Source organism: Cebidichthys violaceus, unplaced genomic scaffold, assembly GCF_023349555.1.
Source record: "Cebidichthys violaceus isolate CVI_PGR_0920_01 unplaced genomic scaffold, fCebVio1.0.p SCAF_11, whole genome shotgun sequence".
Taxonomy (NCBI): domain Eukaryota; kingdom Metazoa; phylum Chordata; class Actinopteri; order Perciformes; family Stichaeidae; genus Cebidichthys; species Cebidichthys violaceus.
Genome location: NW_027176274.1, coordinates 8,998,691 through 9,026,271, shown reverse-complemented (window position 1 = coordinate 9,026,271; position 27,581 = coordinate 8,998,691). Strand labels below are relative to the sequence as shown.

At 39.7% G+C, this 27,581-nt stretch overlaps 2 protein-coding genes across 3 annotated transcripts in view; one reads left to right on the top strand and one right to left on the bottom strand.

Annotated features, from left to right (window-relative positions):
• galnt13 (polypeptide N-acetylgalactosaminyltransferase 13) overlaps positions 1-25,172 on the bottom strand; it is a 36,205-nt gene extending 11,033 nt beyond the window's left edge. For both annotated transcript variants that reach the window (XM_068703642.1, XM_068703651.1), the window contains exons 1-10: positions 24,735-25,172; positions 20,000-20,286; positions 11,388-11,556; positions 9,109-9,275; positions 8,443-8,650; positions 6,411-6,581; positions 5,574-5,691; positions 4,155-4,335; positions 2,262-2,401; positions 86-184 (exon numbers count right to left, since the gene is read on the bottom strand). In XM_068703642.1, the coding sequence (XP_068559743.1) occupies positions 86-184; positions 2,262-2,401; positions 4,155-4,335; positions 5,574-5,691; positions 6,411-6,581; positions 8,443-8,650; positions 9,109-9,275; positions 11,388-11,556; positions 20,000-20,141 (1,395 nt within the window). In that variant the 5' untranslated portion in view covers positions 20,142-20,286; positions 24,735-25,172. The remainder of the gene's footprint in view (positions 1-85; positions 185-2,261; positions 2,402-4,154; positions 4,336-5,573; positions 5,692-6,410; positions 6,582-8,442; positions 8,651-9,108; positions 9,276-11,387; positions 11,557-19,999; positions 20,287-24,734) is intronic.
• A 1,886-nt stretch (positions 25,173-27,058) lies between these two features.
• Positions 27,059-27,367, top strand: rprma (reprimo, TP53 dependent G2 arrest mediator candidate a). Its single transcript, XM_068734047.1, has one exon. The coding sequence runs from the start codon at positions 27,059-27,061 to the stop codon at positions 27,365-27,367; it is 309 nt and encodes a 102-aa protein (XP_068590148.1).
• Positions 27,368-27,581: the final 214 nt, after the last annotated feature.

Sequence of the window (27,581 nt, the reverse complement as noted above, 5' to 3'; positions counted from 1 at the left end):
GCTTCTAAAAGCATGAGTTCGTAGCACATTGTGTGCACATAGTTTAAAAGCAGAATCCAGACAACAAACAATACATAATCATCACCTGGTTTCCACCCATGCCGTGACAGTTGAAAAAGCCAACTTTCTCGTTCTCCTTTCTTCCCATGTTGTCCACACACTGGTTGGTCTCAACATTTCTGATCTACAGGCAGAAAATTAGAAGGAAAAATAATTATTCTAAGTTACTTTAACTTGAAATTAACTTCCGGTCTCTAGATGGGCTAATTTCATACTCATTAGCAACTGTAACCAAACAGAAGCCAGTCAGATCCTGCTCTATCTTTCTCATTAAAAGTTAATCATCTCTTTTACAACCCCCTTTCTCTGCTAGTTTTCATGAATGTCCTCTTTTTTATTGCTACTATTTCCGTTTTGGTATAATATGATCTTTTGATGATAGACTCAGATAATAAAGCAAGGTGGAAAGCTTTGGAAACTTACTTTCCACACATTTACAGTGGCCACCAAAGCCAATGTAAGCCCAAAATAATCAAACTAGTACTATGTATTTTCAAACTGCAATCATGAAAAACGCATGTTTGTCACCATGTTTTTCCGCCAGGATCCACTATCTGATTCCATAATCAGATAGAAGATTTTTTCTAAATCTTTAAAGCTACAGCAATTGGCCAAATAAACAAATAGTCGTTCGACAGAATGTTAATCTGTAACTATTTTGATGATGGTATTGATCATTTTAGAAGCAAAATACCAAACATTTGCTGGTTCCAGTTTCTTAAATGTGAGGAATTGAGGCTTTACTTTCTCATATTTCATTGTAACCTGATTATACGATGATGCCTCCTTGGCCTCTGGGAAATTGCAGGCATTTCTTTAGTATTTTTTAGACATTTCAGAAACAAAATGATTAATCAACAAAAAACTGATTAATAATTATGATTATAATCATAATTATTTGAAGCCCTAGAAATCCTCTATACAACATTCATTGTGTCACCAAATTATGTTAATTAAAATTCTACCCATAATCTATCTAAGATGAATGGATGAAAAGGGATCTGACTGCTCAGCCTGAGTAACCCCTATCACTGACTTCACAGTCAACTCAGCTTTCTAAATGAACTTATACATTCACAGAGCTAAAACTGAGCTTGCTCTATACGTCGCCTGAGCAACTTATTATGCCTATCACGCAGGAACAGAACGGCGTTCATAATTAAGTGATATAAAACCTAATGGTTTCAGCTGTTTAAGAAATGCTGACTGTGTGTTATGGAGGATGATAATCAGTTGGGAGAGGTCTGCTTAAGGGGAAGATGGGAGCTGAGGTGCTGCAGTGACTACAAAAAGAGAGAGAGAGAGAGAGAGAGAGAGAGAGAGAGAGAGAGAGAATCAGCTTGTACTGCAGTACAGCAGAGCAGCACAGATTAAAATCCTCTCATCCTCAGCTGCATGAATGTTGGAGGATTACAGGCTCATTTCACCATGAGTTCTTCAGCTGACATTATGGCTATCGTACAGACAGCACACTGCATGTCAGTGCTGACTTTACGCCATGCTGTCGACATGGCGCCATGGGCATCAGGAGGCAAATTCAGGTCACTCACAAACTTTTCTGTGTGCAGGGAAACTAACTAATAAAAGGAACTCAAACTGATATTATCTTGAAAACAATTAGGCATGAGTTCTCACGGTTTAGCTGCAAATTATCGCACAATTCCCACAATCCCCTTTCTAATTTCTAAAGAAACTACTCTGTATGTTCCATCTCTGCTTATTAAAGCGATCATCTGGTGAAAAATGTCCTCTGTGGGGGAAGACATATTTTCATAACAAACTGCACAACTTGCTGGGTAACAATTTACAACTCTGTTTGAGTGAGACTCTGACTTATATTTGCACTTTCTTGTCTTTAATAATTCATTTTTGAACAACACAAATCTTGAGACTGAGAGTGCGTAGAATGTATACATGAGCCTTATCTCAGCTACCCAGCATTCATAGCAGAACTGTGTAAACATCAATACTGACATCCCCTTGTTTGTTTATTCTACTCGTTCAATACGAACAGCTGGGAATGTTTGTTTTTATCTCGTTTCGCCCAGCTTTTGCTGGATTCTGAGATTCATCTCGCAGCGATATTATCTTTCTGAAAACACAGCCCAGAAGCCACAAGAACATATCGGACTGAATGCAGAGGAAGGCAGCCTGCATCTATCATTTAGCTGCATTATGGGAGAGTACAAGAAAGCTCATACTTCACCAAGTGAGTAGTATCTTCTTGGGATCTGGGAGTCTGGGTAGATGTTCTCTAGATACCAGGAAAACGGTTTGCACTTCAAGGCCTCACGGAGGTCTTTACGAGAAGAAACGTCTCCGTAGTCCACCCGCATCACGCCTGCAGATGAAATGTCAACACAAGGCTTTAGATATATATTCATCAGTGAATATCATCAGTCAGTGTTTATCTTGTTATTTACATGTTTTAATTCAGAAAATAGAAGAACAGGTGCGATGTCCTGCACCACCAAGACTAAACACCAGAGGGACCCTTTATAAAAAAACAACACTTTGCCACCTTACCTGAAAATATAGCCTGCGTGGGTGGTCAGAGAAGGACCTTCTATACATAAACACACAGAAATCACCTAATTTCTGCAAACAAGGGCATGTGAGGAAACTAAGTCAAATCTAATTTAAATAAGACAGCTCCTTCTGAAATGCACAAATGCAACAATTGTGGCAAACTGTGTGCAATGATGCATGTTATTTTAGCCAACGTGGAGACTGCATAATGTATCAGCCTTGATGCAACTGAAGACTGAGGAAGGATTAGACAGCGACCGGGCACAGACACTTACAAATACATTAGGCAGATGGTTTCTCCCCAGAATGCCTCTTAAGGACTCATAGCTTGCATGTAGATAGATCCAGGGTGATAATTTATCATGAAAGAGTGTGATTGCAATGAGGGAAAATACAATACAAACACGTAAGCATGGTGTATTCATCCATCAAACAGGAGCCAGACAGTGCAAACAGCACCTTCGGTAACACCTACAAGGTTTTACACTTTAAACTGGGAAATATAAATTTCAAGTTGGCAGATAAAAGCTAAGTGCTGAAGGCCACTCTTCCTCCACTGGTTCTTTCCTTCTATCTTTCCCTCTCTCTGTTGATTCTGAGCATCCCATGTAGCAAACGATGAATAACCTCTTTGATCTTCAAATCACCAGTGCATATGAGGGACGAGGAGGGAGATGCACTTTTAATAGGATCACTAGATGCCACTCCCAAACTCAGCCTGAGCAACACACTGTGTTCCTCTGTGCCAATAAGTGAGGTCTGGCAGCAGCGTGGCCCAGATCATTCTCCCTAATGTCCTGGAGGAACAGACGGTCATTGCGGGGCCACAATACGCAGAAAGACTCATCCATCACGACCGCGGCTCCGTCTGCACACCTGCCTGTGGGAGAATCCTGCACAACTGTGTGGAGGAGAAGGTCTCAATTTTAGCCATGAGATCGGCAGATTACAGATGATCCCTCATAGGTTAGCTGGCATCTAAAACACTTAACCAGAGATTTCCGGGACACTGCTGTCTGCTAAAGGGTAATCACAATTCTAAGTCGACAGATGGAGAGGTACTCATCTCTCAATCTGCACTGTCCTATTGTGTTTGTCCGTGTCTGTGTGTTTGAGCTTTGTCTAAGAGAAGTCCGTGTTGGAGAGGAAACCATCTTTGACAATGTTTTTTAACTCAGATTTTCAGAGGAGCAGTTAAAAATGTGTCTGAAAGAAGAAATTAATTAATCCGTTTGGAAAAATGACAAATGCAGCATATAACTCCAATGTGAGGCGGCGTAAAAGGAGAAATATAAATTCTTAAATGAGCAAGATAAAAGTCCCATGTCAGACAATAAAAGAATCAAAGAGAGCAGACAAGTCTTTCCTTTTCACACCAATTTGCTAAATCAGCGAGCCCATGAGTAGCAAAGAGGGGCAAACGTCTATTAAATCCCTGACTGAACTATATTCCCTGAAACTTTAAAAAAACATGCAGAATTCATGTTAGAACTGTTGTCCATGTGTGACACTACTATACCAGAGGCAGAAAGATGCAGCCAGACAGTGGCTCCACAGCTCTGTACCTGGTGATATGATATAGAAGAAATCTTTGAAATCATCCATCCAGACTTCGGCCAGGCGCCTGTTGTTTTTGTTGATGACTTGGCCCGTTCCTCCGGGGAAACTGTACGGGGTGGCCTTCCGGAAAACATGGCCCACGTGTGAACATGTTACTATTTCCAACGAGCCACCGCACTGCCAGATCTGCAGACACACACACACACACACAATGGAGCTTTATACAGCGTGAGGCATGAAAGCAGACAAATACTGTACATTCGATGCAAACTGAACAGTTCCCCTATTTGATCGTGCCTCTCTCCTTGATCCTCAGGTAACACAGACACATTACAATGCTCCTAATCTGCAAGCAAAGAGGCTTAAGCAAAGAAACAAGGAACCATATTCTTCCCAAATACCTATATTTCATGTGTTTTCTTATTCAAAATCTAGTCATGATAAGAGTGGATGTGTATCAACTGTAGACCCGATTAAGAAGGAAAGCATCAAACATTGTTTATGCTCGTCTTCTGTTTCATTATTCATAAAGAGGTTCCTTTTGATAATCTCTAATTTCCCTTTTAACCTCCATTTTATAGTCCAGGAGACAGAGGGGGTCTTAAGCCTGGACTTTATTTAGTAAGTTGTCACTACTGCCTGTTGTCTTTTAGCAATAAACATGGTTTATTCTCTATTGTGTCCTTTCCATTCAGTCACACGTGAAGCTGCAAATCAATTACTGTATCATTAGATGTAAGCTAATAATAACATACTGGCATGGGACAATAATACATTTTCAAGTCACAATTATCCTGGGAAAAATAATTGTGATTCATGATATTATCCAGATAATCATCGAACTATGCTTAAACTATGGCACTAAAACATACTGTAATTGCATTTACTTAAGAAACAAATACATTTACTACAGATAGGACACACTGTGAAAAACAAGCAAAAAATCTTAAAGAAGGTAATCATAAGGACCACCTGCATACATAAAGGATAAATGCATTTTAAAATAGCAGCATTGTATGAGTCTGTTCTTTCTTACATGATCATTTTTTTAAATCAGGTTCTACTTTACACTTCTCTATCATAATAGTGAACTCTTTCTGAAGTCACTCCTGTTTTCCTTTTTCCCCTCAAAACATGAAAGGACATTCTAAGCAAAACTAAATAATGATGTATTTTTTCTTTTGAGAGGTAAGGACATCTCATTTCACTAAATATGTATTTCTATGATTCATCTTTCATTGCATTTGTCCCTTGAATCCCTCAGTTGAATCTTAAGTGGAAGTGACTATGATTCAAGCAAAAGATGCAAGTGAGGTAAACATGGCTGCAATAAAGGGAGATGGCATGTACCCGTTGACATCAACCAACTCTGGGGACATGATAACATCAAGATGCTGTAGCATCCTCCCCGGTCTGTCACTCACTCGAAAAGACATTTCCAGGTTTTCTCCGCCCCAAATATCCATCCCTGGATCGTAGCTTCCTATTTCTTCAAAGTACGATTTGTCGATAGAGAATAATCCTCCTGCCATGGTGGGAGTCCTGCAAGAAAAGAAAAACAATCCTTTTGTAATATTACTTCTCTTTTTGCTCTATTTATTAGTACTTTACTGTAACTCAAAGGAACGTTCAGAATATAATAAAAGACCAATTTGTTTGACAATTTGAAACAAAGTCTCAGAGGGGCGATTACTTTCATCTTTTAATTCATTCTATGTTAAAGTCGGCCCTTAATTAAGCATTTTGTTTGTTGCTGGGAGTGATTTGCATACAGATGACAAAGTGTGCTTGGCTTTGTGTAGCCCAAAAAAAGGCAACTGTCAGTAGAGTTTCTGCTTTTCTATTTTTAAAATAAATGAGCTCATATACACTTGGGCTTCAACAGAGCACGATCACAACTATCAGGATGCTATTTAGGCAGTTGTTTTTCATCAGCGGGATACACAGAGGAAAAAAGATCTATTTATATCAGCAAGATAAAAAGGGCACTTTTCATGAGAGGAGTTGGGTGGAGAAATCTAACTATCCACGTCTCCACTGTAGCTGGCTGCCATCACAGATAAACCCTCTCTTAGTTTAGATGAGAAACAGAACTAACATCAGTTTGAACTTACAAATACGTATCTTCAACTTTTTTTTGTATTCGACCTCCTCTTTCTTAATTCTTAATCAAAATACATTACATAAGTGCACAGTTAGTCACGCATTCCTCTGAAAAGGATCTAGATTTAGCTTTAGAAGAGGACGTTTTATTTGTGTACTTGACAGGCAGAGTTCTGTCCCCCTTGCGTCGATCCATCTCCCGCTGGGGAACTGGGTACCAGCGGAAATTCAGCTTCCAGTTGAATCCACCATAGGTCATGTCTGAGCCTGCCATGTATTCAAACGTCTCGTCGCTGATGACATCGATGATAGGGCACACCACTGCTGACCTGAAAGACACAAGACAAGAAGACACAAGAGAAATACAGTGTAAGATTCAATGCTTATTTAAAAAATACAACACACATAAGAAAGGGAAATCAAATCAGTTAATGGTTCATATTTTAAAAGGTAATAGAAGCCAAGTGTTGATCTCAACAGGGCTGCAACAAATGACTATTTCTATTATGGATTATTCTGTAGATTTTGTATTTATCATAATGAACAGAATAGATGGAGGATTTTCAATCAGCTGGATGTTTTCTTCAATCACTTGTCGATTAATCGCTGAAATAAAACAATGACAATGAAAAGTCAAAGTGGAGCAGAGAATAAATGGTAAAATGAACTAGCATTCATACAGCACCTATGCAGTCTTCTGACCACTCAAAGCGCTGTACACTACATGTCAACATTCACACACTGATGGCACAGCCTTGGAAAGCAATTCTGGGTTCAGTATCTTGCCCAAGGACACTTTGACATGCGGACTGAAGGAGCTGGGGATCGAACCGCCAATCTTTTCACTAGTGGATGACCCGCTCTACCTGAGCAACAGCCAACATCGTTCTGAAAGGCATCTTCAAATCTCTCAAATTACAACAATGTTAAACAGAGAAAAGCAGCAAATCCTCACATTCAAATAGCTGGAACCTGCGAATATCAATCAATATTGCTAGTTTAGTTTGTAAGCATTATTTTAGCTATAGGTTGGCTACTGTCAGAGGGGTATCTTAACCAAAAAGGGCCAGCCCGCTAGTATATAAAAGTAAATTGCAAAGTCTATTCAAAGTCCTTCAAAAAAGGTCTAATGAGCACTTTTACTCACCTTTGCATTAGGGACATATTTCAATATTATTGTAAATTTCAAGTGTAATTGTATCATGATAATATAAGAATATATTGCACGTTGTATTTACAACCAAGCAAAATGTACTTTTTTTTTTCAAACATAATCCATTGCATTTTGAATACATTGGCCATGAGGTCCTAGTGTTATCTCAAAAGTGGAAAAAATGTTACAAACCCGATGTTAACCAGCCCTTTCAGCCCTTCTTTAGGTCTACCAAAACAACCTGTATCATCAATCATGCGAACTTGCAGTCAACACACGGTGTACTTTCTTTCTGCGCCATCTCTTCAGTCTGTACCCATACTTATAGACATCAATACATCTGCAGCAGCGTTCAGTATAAGTGTAATGGCTCCATGATATAATAGTCTCAGTCATATGATACTGATTTCTTCCTGAGGGAAAATGAATGTGTCTGACCTCAGATATGAGATAGATCATTATCCATCCATGTCACTCTCACAAATACACACCGCAGATACACCTTGTGTAAAAGGGAAGTAAAAATAAATCCTGAAATAATAGCTCAATGCTCTGATGAATAACTCCTTCTCACTTTAAATGAAGAAAAAAATCCCATTTGTCTCTAAAAATGTCCTTATCCACTTTAATCTTGACTTAACCAGCGTCTACTAGCTCAGGTTTTAGCACAAAAATGAAGCTAGAGTAATTGGAGCTTTTCCTCTGAGGCAGCAGCAGAAGCAGACGATGCAGAATGATTATCTTCTCCTATCAGCAGCGTCAGGCTCCAACAGTGTATTCATAACTGATAGTTTGCTGTCCCATCAATATTCAGACAGAGCTTTGGCTCAAGCACTCGATGATGCAACTTAAGTGAAATGTGATAATGCCAGTGTTATTAAAGCATGTTTCATGACTGAACGGGCAAAAGATTAAAGTGATTGAAAATGAGAAGATCATAAGCGCCCAGAGAGTAGAATTCAGTCCTAGATTCGTATCGGTTCTTAAATGTCATCATTAAATTTGAAACATTCAGTGTGGTCTATTTCAGCTCCTACCTGTCCTCTTTGATGCGCGCCAGCAGGGGCTCCAGCCAGCCGACAGTACACTCGCAGTGAGCGTCCAGGAAGGTGATGACCTGCCCTTTGGTGGCGGCAGCCCCCCTCAACCTGGCTCTGATTAGACCCGAACGCTGCTCCATCCTCAAGATCCTCACTGGCACCTCCAGAGTCCGCACATAGTTCTCCAGCTTCTTCTTCAGGAAGTCTGAAACAAAACAACAGACACTTCAGCAAAGGTGCAATTCTAGAGCAATGAAATTCAACAGAGCTGAAAGAATTTGTCAATTTATCTATTAGTCAATCAACTGAAACACGACTTAAATGATTCATTTTTGAGAATTGTTGTAATTTTCTAACTACTACAAAAATCTTTGGGTTTAAACTGTTGGTCGGGCAAAACAAGAAATCTAAATATGTCAACTTGGGCTCTGTGAAAGTATTATTACCATTACTACTATCACTATTTTCTGATATATGTAAACCAAATGATTAATGTATTGATCGAGAATATAATCAGCTGATTACTCGATAACATACAAAAATTGTATTGTTATTTTTCTTATATTCCAAGCTCAGAGTTTTGTCTCCCATATCGTTCACATTGATCATCGGCCTACTCTAGCTCAAAATGTACGTTAAAGCTGTGAAAGTAGACGTTCTAACCTCGCTCGCTGGCATCGTCCACCAGCACAATCTCCACTAGCAAATGTCTGGGAGAGCGGTTGATGACACTGTGAACTGTCCGCAGCAAGGTGCTCCACGCCTCATTGTGAAACACGATGACAATGCTGGTGTTTGGCAGCTCATCCGGATACAGCTTGGTCTTACACCTGATGGAGCAACAGTAAAAACAAGATGAAATCAGTAAAGTAGAATTGAACAGTAGTATTGCTGAGCTACAAGTATGAGGAAAGTTAATATAAAGCCCCGTCTATTCATGACTTCTCACGAAAAATCGCATTTCTATTGTTTAAGTTTTAAGTCGATGAGCAATTCCAACAGTTACTCATATGTAGTCATCTAACCAGCTCTTACATTCTTGTCAGGTCCTCTTGGAACCACTGATTTAGAGTGCTAACTAACAGATTGTTATAATTATAATTAACTATAACTATAACCCTATTTCAAGTAAAAGAAACTAATAAAATGTAACATTCTTGGTCCTTTAATCACGTACATTCCCACACATTTGCTGCTTGTAGCTTCTTTGAATATGAATGTTTTGAATTTACATTTTATAGGACTATATAATTCATTCACTCTACTAAATAAAAAATAATTTGTAGCAGCTAAACTAAACTAAACCAAACCATGACTGATGTAATACCTGAACATAATCACTTGTATCGTTAGACCTTAACCTAAAACATACCCGGTCTAAATATATTGGTCTAGGTCGACAGTGGTTCTCTATGCCCACAGCTCATTATACTATATGAAAAGTGAGAAGAGAGTGTGTCTCACTGCTATCAAATGATGCTGTCAGAGCAGAAACATTGTCATACGAGATTCACTGACAAATATCTCCAAAGAAAGTAAAAAAAGTCAAACCGGTGTTGACAGCTATGTCAGCACGTCCGCTTGACGGCTGTCTGTCAAAGACAGAGAGTGAAGGTGAGAATGTGGCAAACTTGGGGCGGCGTCGTCGTGGATGATGTGGAATAAAGAATGAGCTGCATTACAGAAGTGGAGGAGGTGGACGGCCAGGGCAGGAGGAGGAGTGGTGGGAGGTGACGGAGGGTGAAAGAAGCCATCGGAGCAGACAGCATTGCTAGTTCAGTCCTGTCTATTCAAAGTGGCAGCACTGACTGACACAACTAGGCCAGGAGGTTGCCTTCAAGACAAAATGTTACTGCCGTTCACAGGCAACGACTGGCCATTCTGCATGGCTCTGGATAATTTCACGACACAGCAGGATGCATTTTTGCAAAGCTAAGCTGTGTTCTGTAATAAAACTGCTGTAATATTTATATTGAGAGAAGGATGTAGCCATAATGGACAAATTTATCTTTATATTTGCAACGCCACGCTGCCGAAAGTCTTAAGAGTTGGCGTTTTCTTGGTATAGGCAAGATTTGCATAAAAATCTGCGTAATGTAGGTGTGAAAAAAGACATTCTTGTGGCCTATTTCTCATTGTGTATCTGACTGGCAGAGCCTTTGGCATATACTTAATGAAAGTGCTGTGGAGAACTCGTGTTCAGTTGGAATATTTAAACATGAATCACTTGGATAATGTCTCCGCAAGAGGCGAAAGCCGGTGCATATCAGCCGCCCGAGACGAAACTCGTGCTCGTGTTTCACACAAATTGCTCCTCGGATTTTCATTAAGTGCTCGAGTAGATCTTGAGTGACAGTAAACAAAACCTCAGTCCCATTCTAATGTCAGGCCTAATGTACACACTTGAGGGATCTGATGGATTCTGCATTGAAACGGTGCCCATAATTAGAGATGTCTTTTCACATTAGATAAAGTTATTAAGACCAATAAAATCTAATGGACTCAACAAACAGTCTAGAAATGACTTTAATCATTTGAATAACATTGCTTTGACAGTTTAGAGCATTTTATCTGCCACACTCTTCAACCCTGTTGAGACTCTTTTGACAAGAGAACGAATCCCTGCTGCCTTGCTGAGGCAACCAGCACATGAATACTGGAGCAGTTTCTAGTGAACCTGGCGCACAAGTCTGCATACGTTAAGTGAAATCCTTAGAAATAAAGACGAAAGAAGGAGAAAGCATCAGCCTTTTGATATAGAAACATCAGCGCCTTGCAATGTGTGATTGTTATGAAAGGTACTAAAGTTTGCAGGCAGCGGAGGAGCAGGGCGAGGACTATGTAATGCTGCTGTGTTGAGAAGCAGATGTGTGCGTGTGAAGTGTGTTAAAAGAGTCAGTAGTGTGATTCACAGCATGCATCTGGAAGACACTCAAGCTTACCCATCCAACCTCACATCTGGCAGACTCCTGTTGAGAGCGATCATGTCGCTGGCCATCAGATTGAACTGGTTAATCTTAAATAACTCCTTCATTTTCTCCTGGTTGTCCTTGGGGATGTTTACTGCCTTGCCCATCTCCCCCGGACCCTCATGGCTCCGAGATATCACCGCTGTAATATAGCAGAGGCAAAACAAAAGGATGTCTGATGAGAAATCAACCCCCTTTTTTTGTATTATTCTCACTAAAGGAGGTAAGAAGTAATGTCAAACTGCAATGTACAATAAATCCCTTTGTATATACAGTCTTCTTATTCTTGATAAGGAAACCAATGGAGAGAAGAACTACTTTGTTGTAAAAGCCCACTAAATTACAAATGCTCCACATCTCCTCTCTAAATGAGAGTACTGACTGACCTCACTGAACCCAGTCTGTTGGCTGTGCGCCCTGTTCTAACCATTGAAGAGAGAAAAAAAAACAGTCATGGTGGTTTTTCAAGAACTCAAAGAAGTAAGAGTGCAAAAGTTGAATAAAAAAAACATGATAAATATAGTGCTGTTTTGACTATAAATTATGCCACAATAAGGGAAAATGATCCACATTATAGATATATCTTAGAAATATACTTCTTTATCATTCATATCATATATAATCTGCTGTTCTGAGACAAAAAGTGTGTCTCTTATCTTTTTTTTTAAATTCTAAATTGGTCCATGACAAAGGGAATGAACTAGACATAAATTCTGAAAGATCCCTTTTTTATTGAAAGCATTGTGCAGGGTTTATTAGCCGACTCTTCAGGCGGAGGAGAGTGCAGCAAAGCATGCTAGTTCTATCTCGTTACACTCTGTAAAGTGTAATTGTCTATACTGGTAAGAAGCCAGCGCATATAGACAGAAATTTCCACATCAATGTGCAAGTACCAAACGTGTGTGTTTTAAGATACAAATGAATGTACTGGCAGCATGTACTGTATATAGGAAGGATGTGCAGATATGAAAAGTATGTTGTGCTCCCTTCAATAACACATACAGACAATGTGAGTGCATTCTCACAAAAGGTTCCTCACACATCAGTGTGGAAAAAACAGTGTAAGACACTTAATACATACTTCTGCTCCAGCTCTCACCTGGTTTCTGCTCTGGCTAACTGGATATTAAGCACTGCACAATCTGTGAGCTACATATCATTTTAATCTATTAGGAGATCTTGAATTCTGAGATTTGGGAGAACATGAAGCAAAATCCTTTCCAGGAGCTACTAATAGTCTTCTTTGCTATACGCTGCTACAGCGTGATGCCTGCAAAACATCAGCATTGCTGCTGCTGCACAGAGTCAGCTCCCTTCACCAATGGTAAATAACCTCCCACAGATTTATGACTGTGCTCTCTTTTAATAATCTCTCAGAGCAGAGCCAGTGATTTCCATGAAAGGAGGACACACAGCTCACATTAGCTGCACGGTCACAGGTTAAGAGGATTCCCTACGACCCCTCGTGGAGATCTGCTGGATTGTTTACCTCGACTGATCTTGCTCTTTTGTTTACGGTGCTGCTGACACTCTCCATTTGGAAACAGGCTTAAATCTGAAGAGCAGAGCTGGATGATTGAACAAAGTGTCTATCAAACACATGCCATCAGTCTATAGGTACGGATAAACACAGGATATAATTTTTCAAGAAAAATCTTACTCGGTAAACCATCAACACCAATCTGAGTCACCTTTGTTTTGTTTGCCTTCACCACAACATAAACAACAGATCCTATAGACTAGTTTAAAAGTGTGAAATGATATAGAAAGTATTTCAATCTGACTATGAAAGTGGATTACTGAAAAATGTGTGTAATATCAGATGTAAACAAGAACTGCAAAGAGCAGAATACTTTGTGTTTTTTGTGTCTTCTGGCCTTGAAATAACAAGGCCAACTTTACCACTGAACTCTTTTTTCACAACTTGAATGTTGTCGGACTGATTCATAATTTTCAAGCATGGATAAACCCCCCCCTGCTGTGTCATCTTGTATTTGTTGTGAATTCACCTGTCCCTCCGCAGATGGATCATTAGTTCAACATGGGACACTTTATAACAACGATCAGTCATTTATGTAAAATAAATCATAATATAATCACAAACAAGTCATTTGTTTATTCATTATAGATCACTGTGATCTGGGGAATAACATTAAATAGCACTGGGAACTGGCTAATGGCATGTTTTTTAGAAGGAACGGGACAGGATGAAACAAAAACATATGATTGATTGACGCGTCATTGGAGCGCGGAAAAATGTTAAGCTCAACTTTGATTTATAGCGCGCCACGTCCGTCACACAGCGACAAGTGTGGAGCGTGAGTTTGTAGCTTCACATCTCGGGCTTCCATTGAAAATGACTTGTAGCCTGTTCTTCCTAATTCTGTGAACACAGCATTAGTAAGATCAGAGATTTATGCTATTCAGGGAAGATAAGTGAGGAGAAGTCTGCGTAGTATACCTTTAAACATTGACAAAGCACATTATTTGATTGTTTCTATTGATATATATATTGTACACTGACACATTTGAGTTTTTGTAGCCACTAAACTTAAAAGTGAAAACTATTCAGTGTAAACAAAGTCTCTTCAAATTGAAATTGCTCGAGAACTAACATGATCCGTGTTACTCACCTTTTATAAAATGTCATTTACAAACATTTCTGCATCCTCCTAATCTAAAGTGTAAACTATTTCACCATGTACAAATACAATGTTTACTACTCATCACCTGTTACACATGAACTGCAGTGTTTCATTGCATCATTTATTAGTTATGTGAAAACCATTTTGTAGACCCTTTAAAAAAGTAATTTCATGAAACCTGGCTTAGTTTAGTGTAATTGATAAAAGACGGATCACACAATATATGAATCACTTCATTGGTGTGGCACTTTCAATGTAATTTCTAGCAACATAATAGTCAAATGTAACTGACTTTGTCAGGATAATAAGGGTCCCATTAATTCAAAATTGACATGTTTTCCATGTGTGCCAAAGTGCATCTGTCAAAACTACTGACTACTGGAGCTTTTAACAACAAATTGTCTTTCATTTATATTGTCTACGTCTTTCACTCTTTATCTACGCTAGCTGCATGGCTCCAAAAATTGTTTGTCAACCGGCAATCAGGAACTGTTTCATGGATTGCCATGCAATTTTGTACAGACATTCATTGTCCCCTGAGGATGAAGCCTATTGACTTAGAGGATCCTCTGACTTTTTCTCTCGCGCCACCATGATACCAACACGACGGCAACTATTGGCGTCACGTTGGCTATTTTCCCCTCAGGGTGAATCGTTCTAACTTTTCATCTAATGAGGCCATCATGAGGTCAAAATGTGTGTTTTGATTTGATTTATGACTAAACACCCATATCAGCCTCAGCAAGACTTTGTGTTTAAAGCTAATTAGCATGCTACCCCACTGAAAGTAAACTGCAATATTGAACATGATAAACTAGGTATCAGCATGTTAGCATCGTCATTGGGATCATGCTAGCAGGCTGACTTTTAGCTCAAAGCACTGCTGTGCCTTAGTATAGCCAGAGCCGTTAGCACAGCTGTAGACTCTCAGCCTTGTTTTAACTAAAGTATGTATTATTTGTGGCTTTCAGTGTGTATTTCATGTCATAGATGAAACAATTCAGTGAGGGGATACATCAAGGATCTCCTACCTGCAAGGTGTTTTCAAGCCTTTAACTTCATTTCTTACTATTATTTTACAAAGTATTCGTATACCAAATGTTAGCATATTTATGCTGCATTAGGCAGCCAGTTATATTATTTGTAAAAGCTAATTGATGACTTAACTCCCTCATTATTACTGTAAACCATTCAGATAAGTCAGAGCGAATACATAAAATCTAGAAATAGTCACATGAATCTGCTTTTCTTAGGAACACACATATCAGAGGAGCCTTAGGAAACAAACTCTCTGTGGTATTTTCAAGCCGGACACAATCTCAGCCTGACACGGAGCATTCGCTATAAAAGATGGCCGCGGTCATCTGGGAAGAAAACAGTGCGTCCTCGGGTCAATCAATGTAATTCAATGTCCCTGCCTGCAGCTTTATCCCAAGCAATTACAGTGAAAAGGTTCCCCTCACGCTTGCAAGTAATGAGTCTTCTGAGAAACGATCACTCATATTTCAGTGCTGAACAAAAATATAGTGCCACATGTTTCTCTGTCAACATGTCCATTATGTGATTCATTAGCTCGTAATTCTGACAAATAAGCCATGCGTGTGCAACTCTAGACTCTCCAAACAACGTTTGTCACGTATGGTACATGTTAGCCTTCTCTATATAATGTTACATTATTGAAATGTCTTGTGAGAGCTCAGCTGGATTCTTTGATCCCAGATTTCTCTTGTCAAGGTGCACTCAGGACATGAATCTGCATGCAGATTGTCCTCTAGCTCTTTTCATTCTCATTTACCTTGCAGGAAAAGGTCTGTGGTGCACAGTTGGAGGCTCCATCACAAGCATCACTCTCTTTCCTTCATACTCTTCCCTCTGCTGCACCGCTCCGCTTTCTTCCTGCGAGTCTGACCCAGCTGGCATTACATTATCAGAAAAGCTCCCGTTGAACACAAAACCACAGCAGGCCATGAAGAAAACGCCCTGCAGAGTACGGCCTCGCTGTCCTGATTTGCAAGGATGCACCGATATCGATAATGACTCAATTAGCTGCGTCAGATATCGGTGACAATGGGGCCAATCTATTCAATTCAATTGTTCAATGTTTAACTACTTCATTATATAGTGGAATTGTATTTACTGTGTGAGTTTGGACCAAATTCTAGCTACATTTAAATCATTTATGCTCCTTTTAAGTTGCTGGTGAATTATCACACACTTTAGGCATACAACTTATGAATTAAACACTTGGATCGAGTCGGTATATCTGCAGATACCCAAAGCCCAGGTATCACTATCAGGACTGAATAAGTCGGATCGGTGGCTCCCTACTGATGCGCACCTTCACTATAACTACAACATACTGTCTTTGTACACAACTCCAAGTGAGGGGATGCTCACATAAAGGATTCAACGCTAGGATCAGAAGATTTGTATGACTTGCAAGTGTAATATCTGCAAAAGTATGAGTGCCCAGAGGGGAGGAAATTCGAAAGAATAATTTACAGTTAGAATTATATTTTCGTCTAAAAAAAGCTAAAAGTAGCATTCTGCTACCCTGTGGTGTCTTCTCACAGGGTGATACAAAAAAATAAAACTGAGTTCTATCTATTTCTGTGCCTTGCTTGATTCTGCCGTTGAATCTGGATTTCTGTATTTGCAGAACCGCCAATGGGAACGCCCTCTCTCTGGCATAACCTGTGACTGACCAAAGTCTCCAATCACCGGCTAGATTCTCTAAAGCCTTAAAACAGAGCCAAGAGGAGGTGCAGAAGTCTCTCTCTCAGACCACTTGAATTACAATATGGTCATTATGGAATTTTTGCCCAAGGATGCTAAAAATATACTGCCTACGCTAGCTTTGGAAATCAAAACCGAAGGACCAACTAAAAAGTTTAGTGGGTGAATTTCTCTAAAGCTGTGTCTAAATTAAAAGATCAACTCCACCGATAACTTCTGTATTTTAGCTTTTTTTTTTGCTCTGTAGAGAGTGTCCTTAAGTGTGAGAAAATAACAACCATTATGTACCTCAGATTGGGATTTAGAAAAGAAACAGAAAGCTTATTACATGAACTGTCGACGTGGAGTATTCTTTTCTTTAATCTGTGTCCCCCAGGTCCACCCATTGTATGGAAGGGCAGTACTAAATTAGCTACAGTGTGGTGCAAAAAAGAACGGAAGACTTCACATAAACCTGCTGCTGACAAGAACCTGTGGTGACATATGTCTATGCAGCATTCTTTCCTTTACATATACATTATATTACTTTACCTTAGTTTGTCAAACAAAACGTAAAACCTTACATAAACAAAATGTGCAGGGCGACCAGTCATAAAGTTAATTATTGTCAAACTGAAAAACACTGATCTCAGGAGTGCATGCACTAAACAGGAACTTAATGCAGACATTCTTTAAAAGGTTATTACCAGCCTGGTAATGACCCGTGTGGGATCACTGCCCTCCTTGTCTAAAATGGATGCAATGGAGTAGAAGCTGACTGCAAACCATGACGTCACACTATAGGTTTGTACATCTCATATTACAGTAAGTACATTTTTAGCCTCTTGTAGCTCATTGTATTGGTTTAACGGCACCATATATACTGTATGGTACAGTCAGAGCCACCAATAATCAACAAATTGGCAAACGTTTCCAGTAAGAAAGCTAAGCAAAGGACAGACGGACAAAGTTATGTTACTGACTACAGATACGTTCCTCATGAGTTGGTGAAGACCAAAAAACAAAGTCAGGTGGCCTGAAAGATTATTTAAATGAAAGCTGACTACAACCAGCTCTGCATGTGCAGATAGGAAACTGTTTGCAAACAAGTACGCCATCACTGTCCATCACTTTGTTTTAATATTTATTTTTCTCCCCAGTGGCCAAATATTTATTAATGCACCTTAAGGAATCCATTCTCTTTGACTAAACAACCATTAAAAGGTGCTATATACAAGATTGGGAGCATTTTGGCGACGGCTGAGCCGGGGGCTCACAGCTAACAGGGCAAACAACGGCACTAGTGCTGTCAGAGCTAACCATTGTCCATTGTCGACCATTGTCGACCAGTGATCCGTACAGATCCCCCCCTCACAGTCCGGCACACATGTAATCTCGTAAAATGTAGCTTTGGCGAGAATACATCCAGTTGTTTGAAGGAGATGTTTTCACAGCAACATAAACATGTATTAGAGATGAATTATGAACTGTTTATAATACATCATTTAAACTCCTAATGACAAGATTTGTTTTAATCACTTAAAATATAATCTTTTATTTCCTAATAATTTGCATTGTGTGTTTTTATAAAGTAAAGGAACAATATAGATCACTGTAACAAAGTAAAAGGATGCACGTTTCACTGACTTTAGAGCGGTTGAAATGATTTTTTGGGACAAATGGAGCCGTATAGGCCAGCTGCTAAAACCAACCAACAAAAGGATCTGTATCTGCCAATATGGATCATCAATGATCGGCGATTAGTATCAGCAGCAAAAAAACGTGACCAGGGATCTCTGAAAGTTATAATTGCTCCCTTTTTTATTTTGTGCTGATCCGATATTTGATCCGATCCGTGACTCTGATCCGTGACATCACTCCACTATATTTACATAGCAAATAGATGTTTGCTGCTATATTAATGTATAAAATGTAGTACCTTTAACTGAATGGTAATCAGAGTAACCTAACAGAAAAGCTTCAGTAAGAATCAGTTTGGGGCAAATTGAAAATGTGAATCGGGCTCTTTAATTTGGGGCAGAACAAATAAGATGTAAACACCTGCACTGTTACAGAAAACCAGTGTCGCCTGAAAAAATGTCATCCCTCCACTCTTTTACTTAGCAAATCATCATATTTAAGCTGTTACATAAGCAAAGTAACTCCAATGTAACATTAGACTTTGGTATGGTAATCAGTCTCAGTAGCTGGCAGCTCTGCCTCATTCTAACCTTAAAAGCAGCTTAGCGAGCCTCTTAGAAACCTGCTTACTGCAGGGCATGTGAGGAAATGAACTCTGCTAAAGAGGTACTGTGGTTTAGGTTGATCTCTGAAACATACCCAAACTAACACACACGGAGATTGTTTCAAGGTTACAGTAATATACTAAAGGTAAAGTAACTGGATCTTTATCAGTCCCATGAGACGTAGAGATTCATTACATCACAAGACAAGCATACCGGTGCATTTGCATTTTTTACATGAATAACTGCAAATCATGTATTTGTGACATTATTGTCAACGATTAAAAATGACATATATTTTTCAGATTTTTATGTTTTTCTGACCTTTCAGGCAAAGTTATTCCCTCAATGAACTTTATCATGTTAATAGGATTTGTGACAGTTGATGAAGATGATGAAGATAAGCATCCTGGTGGAATAAAAACGTTTTAAGTCTACAGCTTATTATCCACAAAGTTGTTTGACTCATTGCCAAACAAAAGTCTGTTTCCACAAGATCTAAAATGCACGGTGCAAAAAACAAAAAAGGGAACTATCTTCTGCAAGGTCTAAAAGCACTTTTCTTAAGATGCCTCAAAAGCAAACTTACTGTGTGCTCCCTGATTAACCTGATTATTTTGTGATAAGAGTCTTGAAACCTATTCTAAATTCTAAATAAACACTAATGTAGTTGAGATTGTCTGAACACTAGAAGAGACATCTTAATGTGATTTTCATTTGATTTAATTGGAGAAATTACTCAAAAAAAAGTTATTACATATTTAAAAATCTATCATTACTCAAAGCAGTTTTTGACTAACTCCCTTCAATATATCCCAAAAGGAACAGGACTTGATTTTATCCCTTCAGTCTTTTAACTTAAACATCTGCTAAAGCCAAGAATTAACATTTACATTTGCTCTTAGACATCTTCAAATCCACTCACTGTAACCCCCTTTTGTTTCCTTATCACTCTTTTCATAAAGGGAAACAGAATACTCACCTCGCAGGGCCGGGAGCAGCGAGCGGTCTTTCCTATCGTCACATTTGTTGCACTCGCTGAAGTAGAGCAGCAAGAACACATCCACCAGCACCCACACTAAAGAGGTGGTCAGCACCACCTTACAGTAGACAAACCGTCGCATCACCTCCCCGGGACGTCAGCCAGGAAAGGGAGGGTCACAGCGAGTGCTCAGGAGCGCTCAGCCTGCTGATGAGGCGTTTCAACTCTGGAGACTGGGTGAGGAAACAGGGAGGAGACAGGAGCAGGTGTGACCAAGAGGCGTCATCCTAAAGGAGAGAGAAAATACTGGGTGAGGGTGGAATCCTAAATCTAATGACAGGAATCGTGATCATTACTTTAGTCTTCCTAATGTCATTTGGGATGAAAGTCAATAATTAAGGCCAGGATGACCTCAAACTATCAAAGTAGAAATAAACATAATTTCAGCAAAATCTGTGAGGAACCACATTTAAGGTGGATCAACATTCGCCTCTTGTAAAAGTGATTAGTTTTCACCTTTTCCCAGACTTCACCTTTATGCATTTCATAGCTCTACACAATCAGTGATTACAGCATTTTCCCATTCATGTATTTAACTTTTTAAACAGTTAGTGGAATGTCATATTACACAAAAGGTAGAATAAATTTGAGGTTATGAGTTAGATTTGGTACAGATGAGCAGTTGAGTATGTTAGAGAACTATGTATTGTACTTGTATACATATGAGGAGGGAGAAGGAAATAGTAAGAGTAAACTGGTTCAACAGTGTCATCATAAAATTCAGCAATTCCACTATCAGTTACATTCATTAAGTCATGGCGGTTTGTTGTGCCACAGCAACCCCTGGCATCATGTTACTGAACCTCACATACAAATAATCCCAGTAGGTTCCACTGCAGGGAGGTAAGCAGCTTTGACATTTAGGGAAAAAAAAGAGAGAACTGGTCTCAAATCAGAAATCAATATCGGCAGATACCCTGAGTTAAGGTGAGGTGAAAAGGTTGGCTTGGTGCGTCCTATTTGACCAAGATATGTCCAAAGTGAGACAGTTTACGGTTTAGTGTGTGTGTGTGTGTGAGAGAGAGAGAGATAGAGAGAGAGAGAGAGAGAGAGAGAGAGAGAGAGAGAGAGAGAGAGAGAGAGAGAGAGAGAGAGAGAGAAAATATATGAAAATACATTATTAGGCCACACAAACCTCATATAAGTGGTGCAAACAAAGTTGGCAAGGAGAATTGTGGCTCTGGGAAAAACAAGGCACATTGTGGATCATAATGGTAACACACTCTAAATTTAAAAAGAATCAACTCATATTATCACACAGTTTACACAGTGTAGAACAGCACACTCAACACAATTTAGCCTCTGTATTTAACCCCTATTTGTATTAGGAGCAGCTCCTATACTGCTGCCCGGGTAGCAGTTTGGGGGCCTTGTGCCATGCTTAAAGGCACCTTGCCTGTGCTCAGGGACCACACTGGCACCTGTCCAGCTACTAGTCCACACTCCTTACTTGGTCTGTGCTGGGACTTGAACCGGTCAGGTCCCTCTGTATTTGTCACTTGTATCACTGTATCTGAATTACTGTGTGGAGGTGTAAGGGTAACACCTAGACAAACACATTGCACGCATTATGCGTACTACAAAAAACAACCATCAGGATAATAAACGATGTAAGATATTGAGAACACAACATACAAAAATATGTTCTCAGACAGAGAGGGAGGTTATGACCTAGTGGAAAAATGTTATTTAAAAAAAGATTGTGTCCATACTACTAGGAAGAGCATGTGTTCATCAATTTGTGGGGTGAATTCATGGAATGGGTCAAATTAATAAATCAAACAAAGTACAAATATAAATCAATCTAAGAAAATGTAATTGAAATTTGTTTTTGAGAGGCACAGGTATGAGGATGGCTGATGGTGTTGTTATTGTTTATCATATTAATGATTCTTTATGCGTACATATGTGTTGAATATAAAGTTAATTATTTATTAGCATTATTTAAGTTATAGAAATGTATAGAATTTATTTCTGCCTACTCCTTTTCACACATTTATTCATTTGCACTACATGTACTGTGTTTATATTTTAATGGTAGCTCTTGTTTTGTTTTATTACTATTCTTTTTATTATGTTCGAAATCAATCTACCAAATATTGGACGATATACTGGTCCAAAAGCTCTAAAATACCTATATGTTTATATAATAATAACAATGCCAACATAAGTTTGTAAAGGTTGGTACCAGAAGACGGTGACTGGCAGGAGTGAGGTCCACCTCAGAATTTATTTCTCCTTTTTTTATTTAATAGAGTTTTTCTTATCTTTGCTTTGGGTTATGAGTGTCATTGCCTTTGGTCGCACACAGACCTTAAGGATGACGGTCCATTGGAGGTCACACCAACTTCCTACATTGGACTGTCCCCAAAGCCTCCACATTTTTCTGTTTCAAAGCATAAGTGAATGCTCATTTCCCCTTTACAGACGTCTCCCACTTCATCAGTAGTGCTGCTCAGACCATCTGGGAAGCTTTCACACCAGAGGCAATTTGTGGAGGTTAGATATCTCATTGGCATGGAATGTATGCCTCACAACATTTCTGATGAAAAACAACATAATTTTCTGTCAAATAGGATTTCTCCTTGACTGAAATTATAGGTTTTTGTTGACTGAAAGGCTTATGAAAGTATAATCAGAATGGAAGTGGGATGATGGGGAAAAAAAATGCTCAGCCATCAATCAAACACAAAAATACCCTTAGCCCTTTATGCATTCAGAAATATATCCGCTACAATATACATCACACAGTGCAGTACATTCTAGTTTACCATAGATATACTTGTATACCTTAGTGTGCATTTAACTGCAAATGCATATATGTAAAACAACTTACCCCACCTTTGACTTGTCTGACTTGTGGAAAATGCCTGCAGCATCCCCTGTGGGGAATCTGACAGTTTCCCTTATCTTTCACTTGCAGCATGGTAATGATTTTTGCACTCCACACACACACACACACACACACACACACACACACACACACACACACACACACACACACATTGTCCTCTCCGCTCCCTGTCTAAATGTCCATCACAGGGTCTGACATGGCTGCCCTGGGCTAACTCTTATCTCATTCAAAAACAAGGCAGCCTCCGTCCAGCTGCATCAAGAGCTTCAGACTCAGATCACAGCACGGCGGATGATTTCAGAAAGACAGAATTCACACAACTTTCACTGACATCTAACCAGAGTAGATGGACATCATCTAGACTTCTAGATGATGAGTCTAATCAAGACCAAAGTCTCAGTAAAGTAGCATATCACCTCAGCTCACATATTGTAAACAGATCTATGATGATTAAGTCTGATGATGTCTATTTGCATTGCTAACCATCTGCTTTGGTGCGTCAGTGGCAGCGACATGTTTGGGTTTGGTACCACCAACCGCGCTGCCGGCAGCTTGCTGGAGTCACGTCCGAAGAAGTCTGAGTCAATTAGTCAAACCATCTGCAAAGAGGAATATTTCCTCACTGCTGTGCACGGCACTAAAAACAAGTCCCTTCAGTCTTTACACGCCACTTTTTCCAGTATTGTCAAGACAAGTGTAAACCACCAGCAGGCATTATTAATTGCTTCATGGTGTGACAGTTAATTGTTCTGTTAGCAACTCCCTTTGTTGTGAAATGGCTGGTGCAGTGCTATGAGCCAAATTAAGTATTCCTCATGTATTCAATAGGAGTAACTGTATGCAATTTGCTAGACTGTTAACTAATTGCTGTCCACAGCAATACAACTGGACTTGACATTGAACCATGTGAGTAATGTGAGCGGCAAACATTTGATGACAAAACTGAAATAAAAGTGAACCGATCCTGCTCCTTAATCACAAATTCACTCGTGTGTGACCAAGGCAAGGCAGTTTTTCTGACATGGACAATTGAGGGATTGACTTACAATGTTAGTGCCTCGCTCTTGGGCACTTTAGAGGGAACATTGATATGCTCAGACCTGTCAGGGTTAGGGATCTGAACCAGCAACCTTCCAGTCTCCTGCTATCTCTGCTGTGACAAGCAGAAAGTGTAGCTCAATACTTTTTGAGTGCAGAACAAATTGTGTCCGTGCCATTAAGAGTTGGAAAGTGTTGAAAGTTGTTTTGTATAAAGCACGTTGACCAAACAAATGTAGAAAAAATAACTAAAATACTGAAAAAGAAAATAAATTTGGATTGCATCTTTGCTTGGTACTAAAAACTCATATATAGGTATCACGTTAGCATTGGCACCAGTATTGAACAATGCCAATCTGCCATTGCAGGAACAGCAGGTGATTATAGAGCTGATCCCAATAAGCCCATTAGGCCAATGACTTCAGCTTCTATCTAACCCAAACACAAAACGATTACATTTACCACTTCTAAAAGGTGCAATACAGTCAGCTGTACTGTACACACACACACACACACACACACACACACTCATTCATGTGCATGTGTAGATTAGATAGTGATTATACTATTAATTGTGCGATGTGACAAGAGGTGGAAACAAACATTGTAATAAAAGCAGTGAAGAGCCAATGAACACAGATACTAAACACAAGGTTACCTTGAATGGAGTATAAAAGTATCCACTGAATCTACTGACATGTTGTGTACAGCAGTTAAACAGCGATATTATTTGCCTTATGGAGGGTGTGCACGCGACAGAAGATGAGGATACTCTCTGCTTACCTAAATTATGGATGGAGTGAACCAGTGACCTGTTCCAGCTTCCTCTCGGGCAACGTGTTGAACGCAGACAACATGACCCGATATACAGTACAATTAGCGGCTGAATCAAACTGGGCGAATAGCTCCTGCGAACGCACAACGTCTCGGATCGACACCTAAGTTGCAGTCCATCTCAATACAGAGTAGTCCACAATGCAGTGTGATACTGTCCGTCCAGTAAAGCCTCCCGTGGTACCTGTTTGGACTCCTTGATATGATCTGCGCCTAGTTGAGGCGCAGTAAACCGGCGAACGCGACCATGTCTCCATTAATTTTTCCCCAATTCGCTTTAACGCAGATGCAACGTATAGTCTGTGCACGCACCTGCTCTCCGACTGAATATGTTAACGGTAGAAGAACAGGGCGAGATAATTTTCTGCACAATCTAACCTCAGCTCAGACCGACCTTCAAAAATGTCTCGCTTCTGCTCTCTGATTGGCTGAAAGCGACGTCGCTCATGAAATCCTCTCGCAGTGGACCAGCACGAGCATCTCGTAAATGTAGGCGCGTACACCGTCCATCGCAGGCAGAATACAGTTATTAGCGCAGCAATTTTAGTGTAAAACATGCACACAGTTTACATTTTAAATGTATTTCTGTCTAGAAGGGGAAGGGAAACCTAACCGTATTATACGCCTATGATTAAGTTGCAGGTATATGTTGCTTTTCATTTAGCGTAGGTCAACTAACATCATAGTCTGACCCAACGTAAAGAGTTCTTTATTCATACAGTTAGCTAGAATAATGAATGTTCATGTTTGTTAAAATACTCTACATTACTTCCTGTTTCACCTGATGCATATAAGAAATCCCCCTGGGAGTCTTAACGCTGTTGATGTTTGTTTTCACATGTATATAAGAACAGGGAGACAGTAGGTTGAAATACACTGTAAAGTAATTTACAGTAAATTCACACTTAAATCGACAACATAGATTGCATAGGCCTTAGTGTGTGTGTGTGTGTGTGTGTGTGTGTGTGTGTGTGTGTGTGTGTGTGTGTGTGTGTGTGTGTGTGTGTGTGTGTGTGTCATGGACCAATTAATTTAAATTGTGAGATTGACACTGTTGTCTACATAGCAGCTGTTTTAAGGCAGGCCTTTCCATAATCATGTTGAACAATGCTGCCATCTGCTGCTATAGATGAGAGACATTCAGGGGTGCATTGGTCTCTGGGCAATGTAGTAGCCTAGATCAAATGTAAGCCGATAGCATTTAATTAACATTCAGCAGTTCATAACTCTGATGTACTTTCAATTAAGTAAATTATCTTTTTATTTTAAAGCTGGGACTGTCATTAAATTTAAATCAACTATAATTCAACAGCTGACTAATACACTGTGGTAGATGCACTTTGAGATAAGGCTAACGAACATTCACGATTGCATAGATAAACAAACCTTGTGTCCACAACAGACTCAAAGCATCCACTAGATGTCCTAGTTCCTCTTTGATCCAGAGAGGGAGTAAAGCCTCACGGCTTTGTGCAGATGAGTAATTACAATTGATGTCTAATTATAATATGTTAACCACCAATATCTAAAGCACGTCTTTAACCTCTCATTGTTGTTGGTTAGCTTGTATTGTTCTGTATGGAACACAGTAGTTGTTGGCACATGTGTAGGAAAAGCACAGGTGTATATAATAAAATGAATGATGGCTGAATTCTATTTAGTTGCTTCAGTTTCAGGGTCCTGAATCACTGTCACAATCGCAGGAACCATTGTTTGAGTGTGTGCGTGTCTTAGATAGATAGATAGATAGATAGATAGATAGATAGATAGATAGATAGATAGATAGATAGATAGATAGATAGATATACTTTATATACTTAAAGCACTGGTACTCAATGTACACATAGCAGGCTGTGCAAACACACAAACAGAACATGATGTACTTCATGGTGTACTTCATACGTGCCTTGGTGGACACTCGTGACACGTGTGCAGTCTGGTCGGATGGCGGCGCTCTTGCTGTGTCGCAGTGCCACTTGTAGCCAGCTGTCTGTCTATTTAACCGGGGGTTGGTGGATTCATTCTGCTCTGAAACTGGCCACAGACCACATGAAATCTTCAGTGATGCGATGCCAAAGCAGCTTGTTCAACTCCAGAAGAGCGCTGTCTGACCCGAAGGAACTTCTTCAATTCAGCTTCTTGTCGTCATCTCTACTGTTCACTTGATGACACATTTCACAGGGATTGTTCCAAGCGCGTCTTTCCCTCTCTGCCTCTCACGTCTCTCGCACTGAAAGTTTGATTTTGGAAAAAAAAAAAAAAAAAAAGTGGAAATGAACAACACCGGGTTCAACCAAACGGAGGGCGGACTGCTCAACAAGACCGAGGAGTTCTTCTGCTGCAACTTTTCCTCCGTGGTGACTGATAACGGCTTTGTGGCCGCCGCTCCGGACGAGAGGAGCCTCTTCGTCACGAGGGTGGTCCAGATAGCCGTCATGTGCGTTTTGTCCCTCACGGTGGTTTTTGGCATATTTTTCTTGGGTTGCAACCTTCTCATAAAGTCAGAGGGAATGATCAACTTTTTAGTAACGGACAGGAGACCGTCTAAAGAAGCGGAGGCAGTTATTGTTGGAGCCTACTGACTGCCGAGGACCTTTAGTGATTTGAATCAGATCTGAGGTCGGCGATGCGATGATAAACTGCAGAAACAAGCCCCCTGTTCTCATATTGGTAATTAGAAAAAAACCTCATTGGTAACCAAACCGTGCTGGTGGCTGCGGCTCACAGGGTTTCACCTCATTCCTTGTGGCTTTTTATTGCCGGCAAAGACTCATTCATCTCCAATTACAATAGTGC

Excerpts from the sequence above, each read along its gene's own strand:
- rprma (XM_068734047.1), top strand. The coding sequence starts at position 27,059 with ATGAACAACACCGGGTTCAACCAAACGGAGGGCGGACTGCTCAACAAG.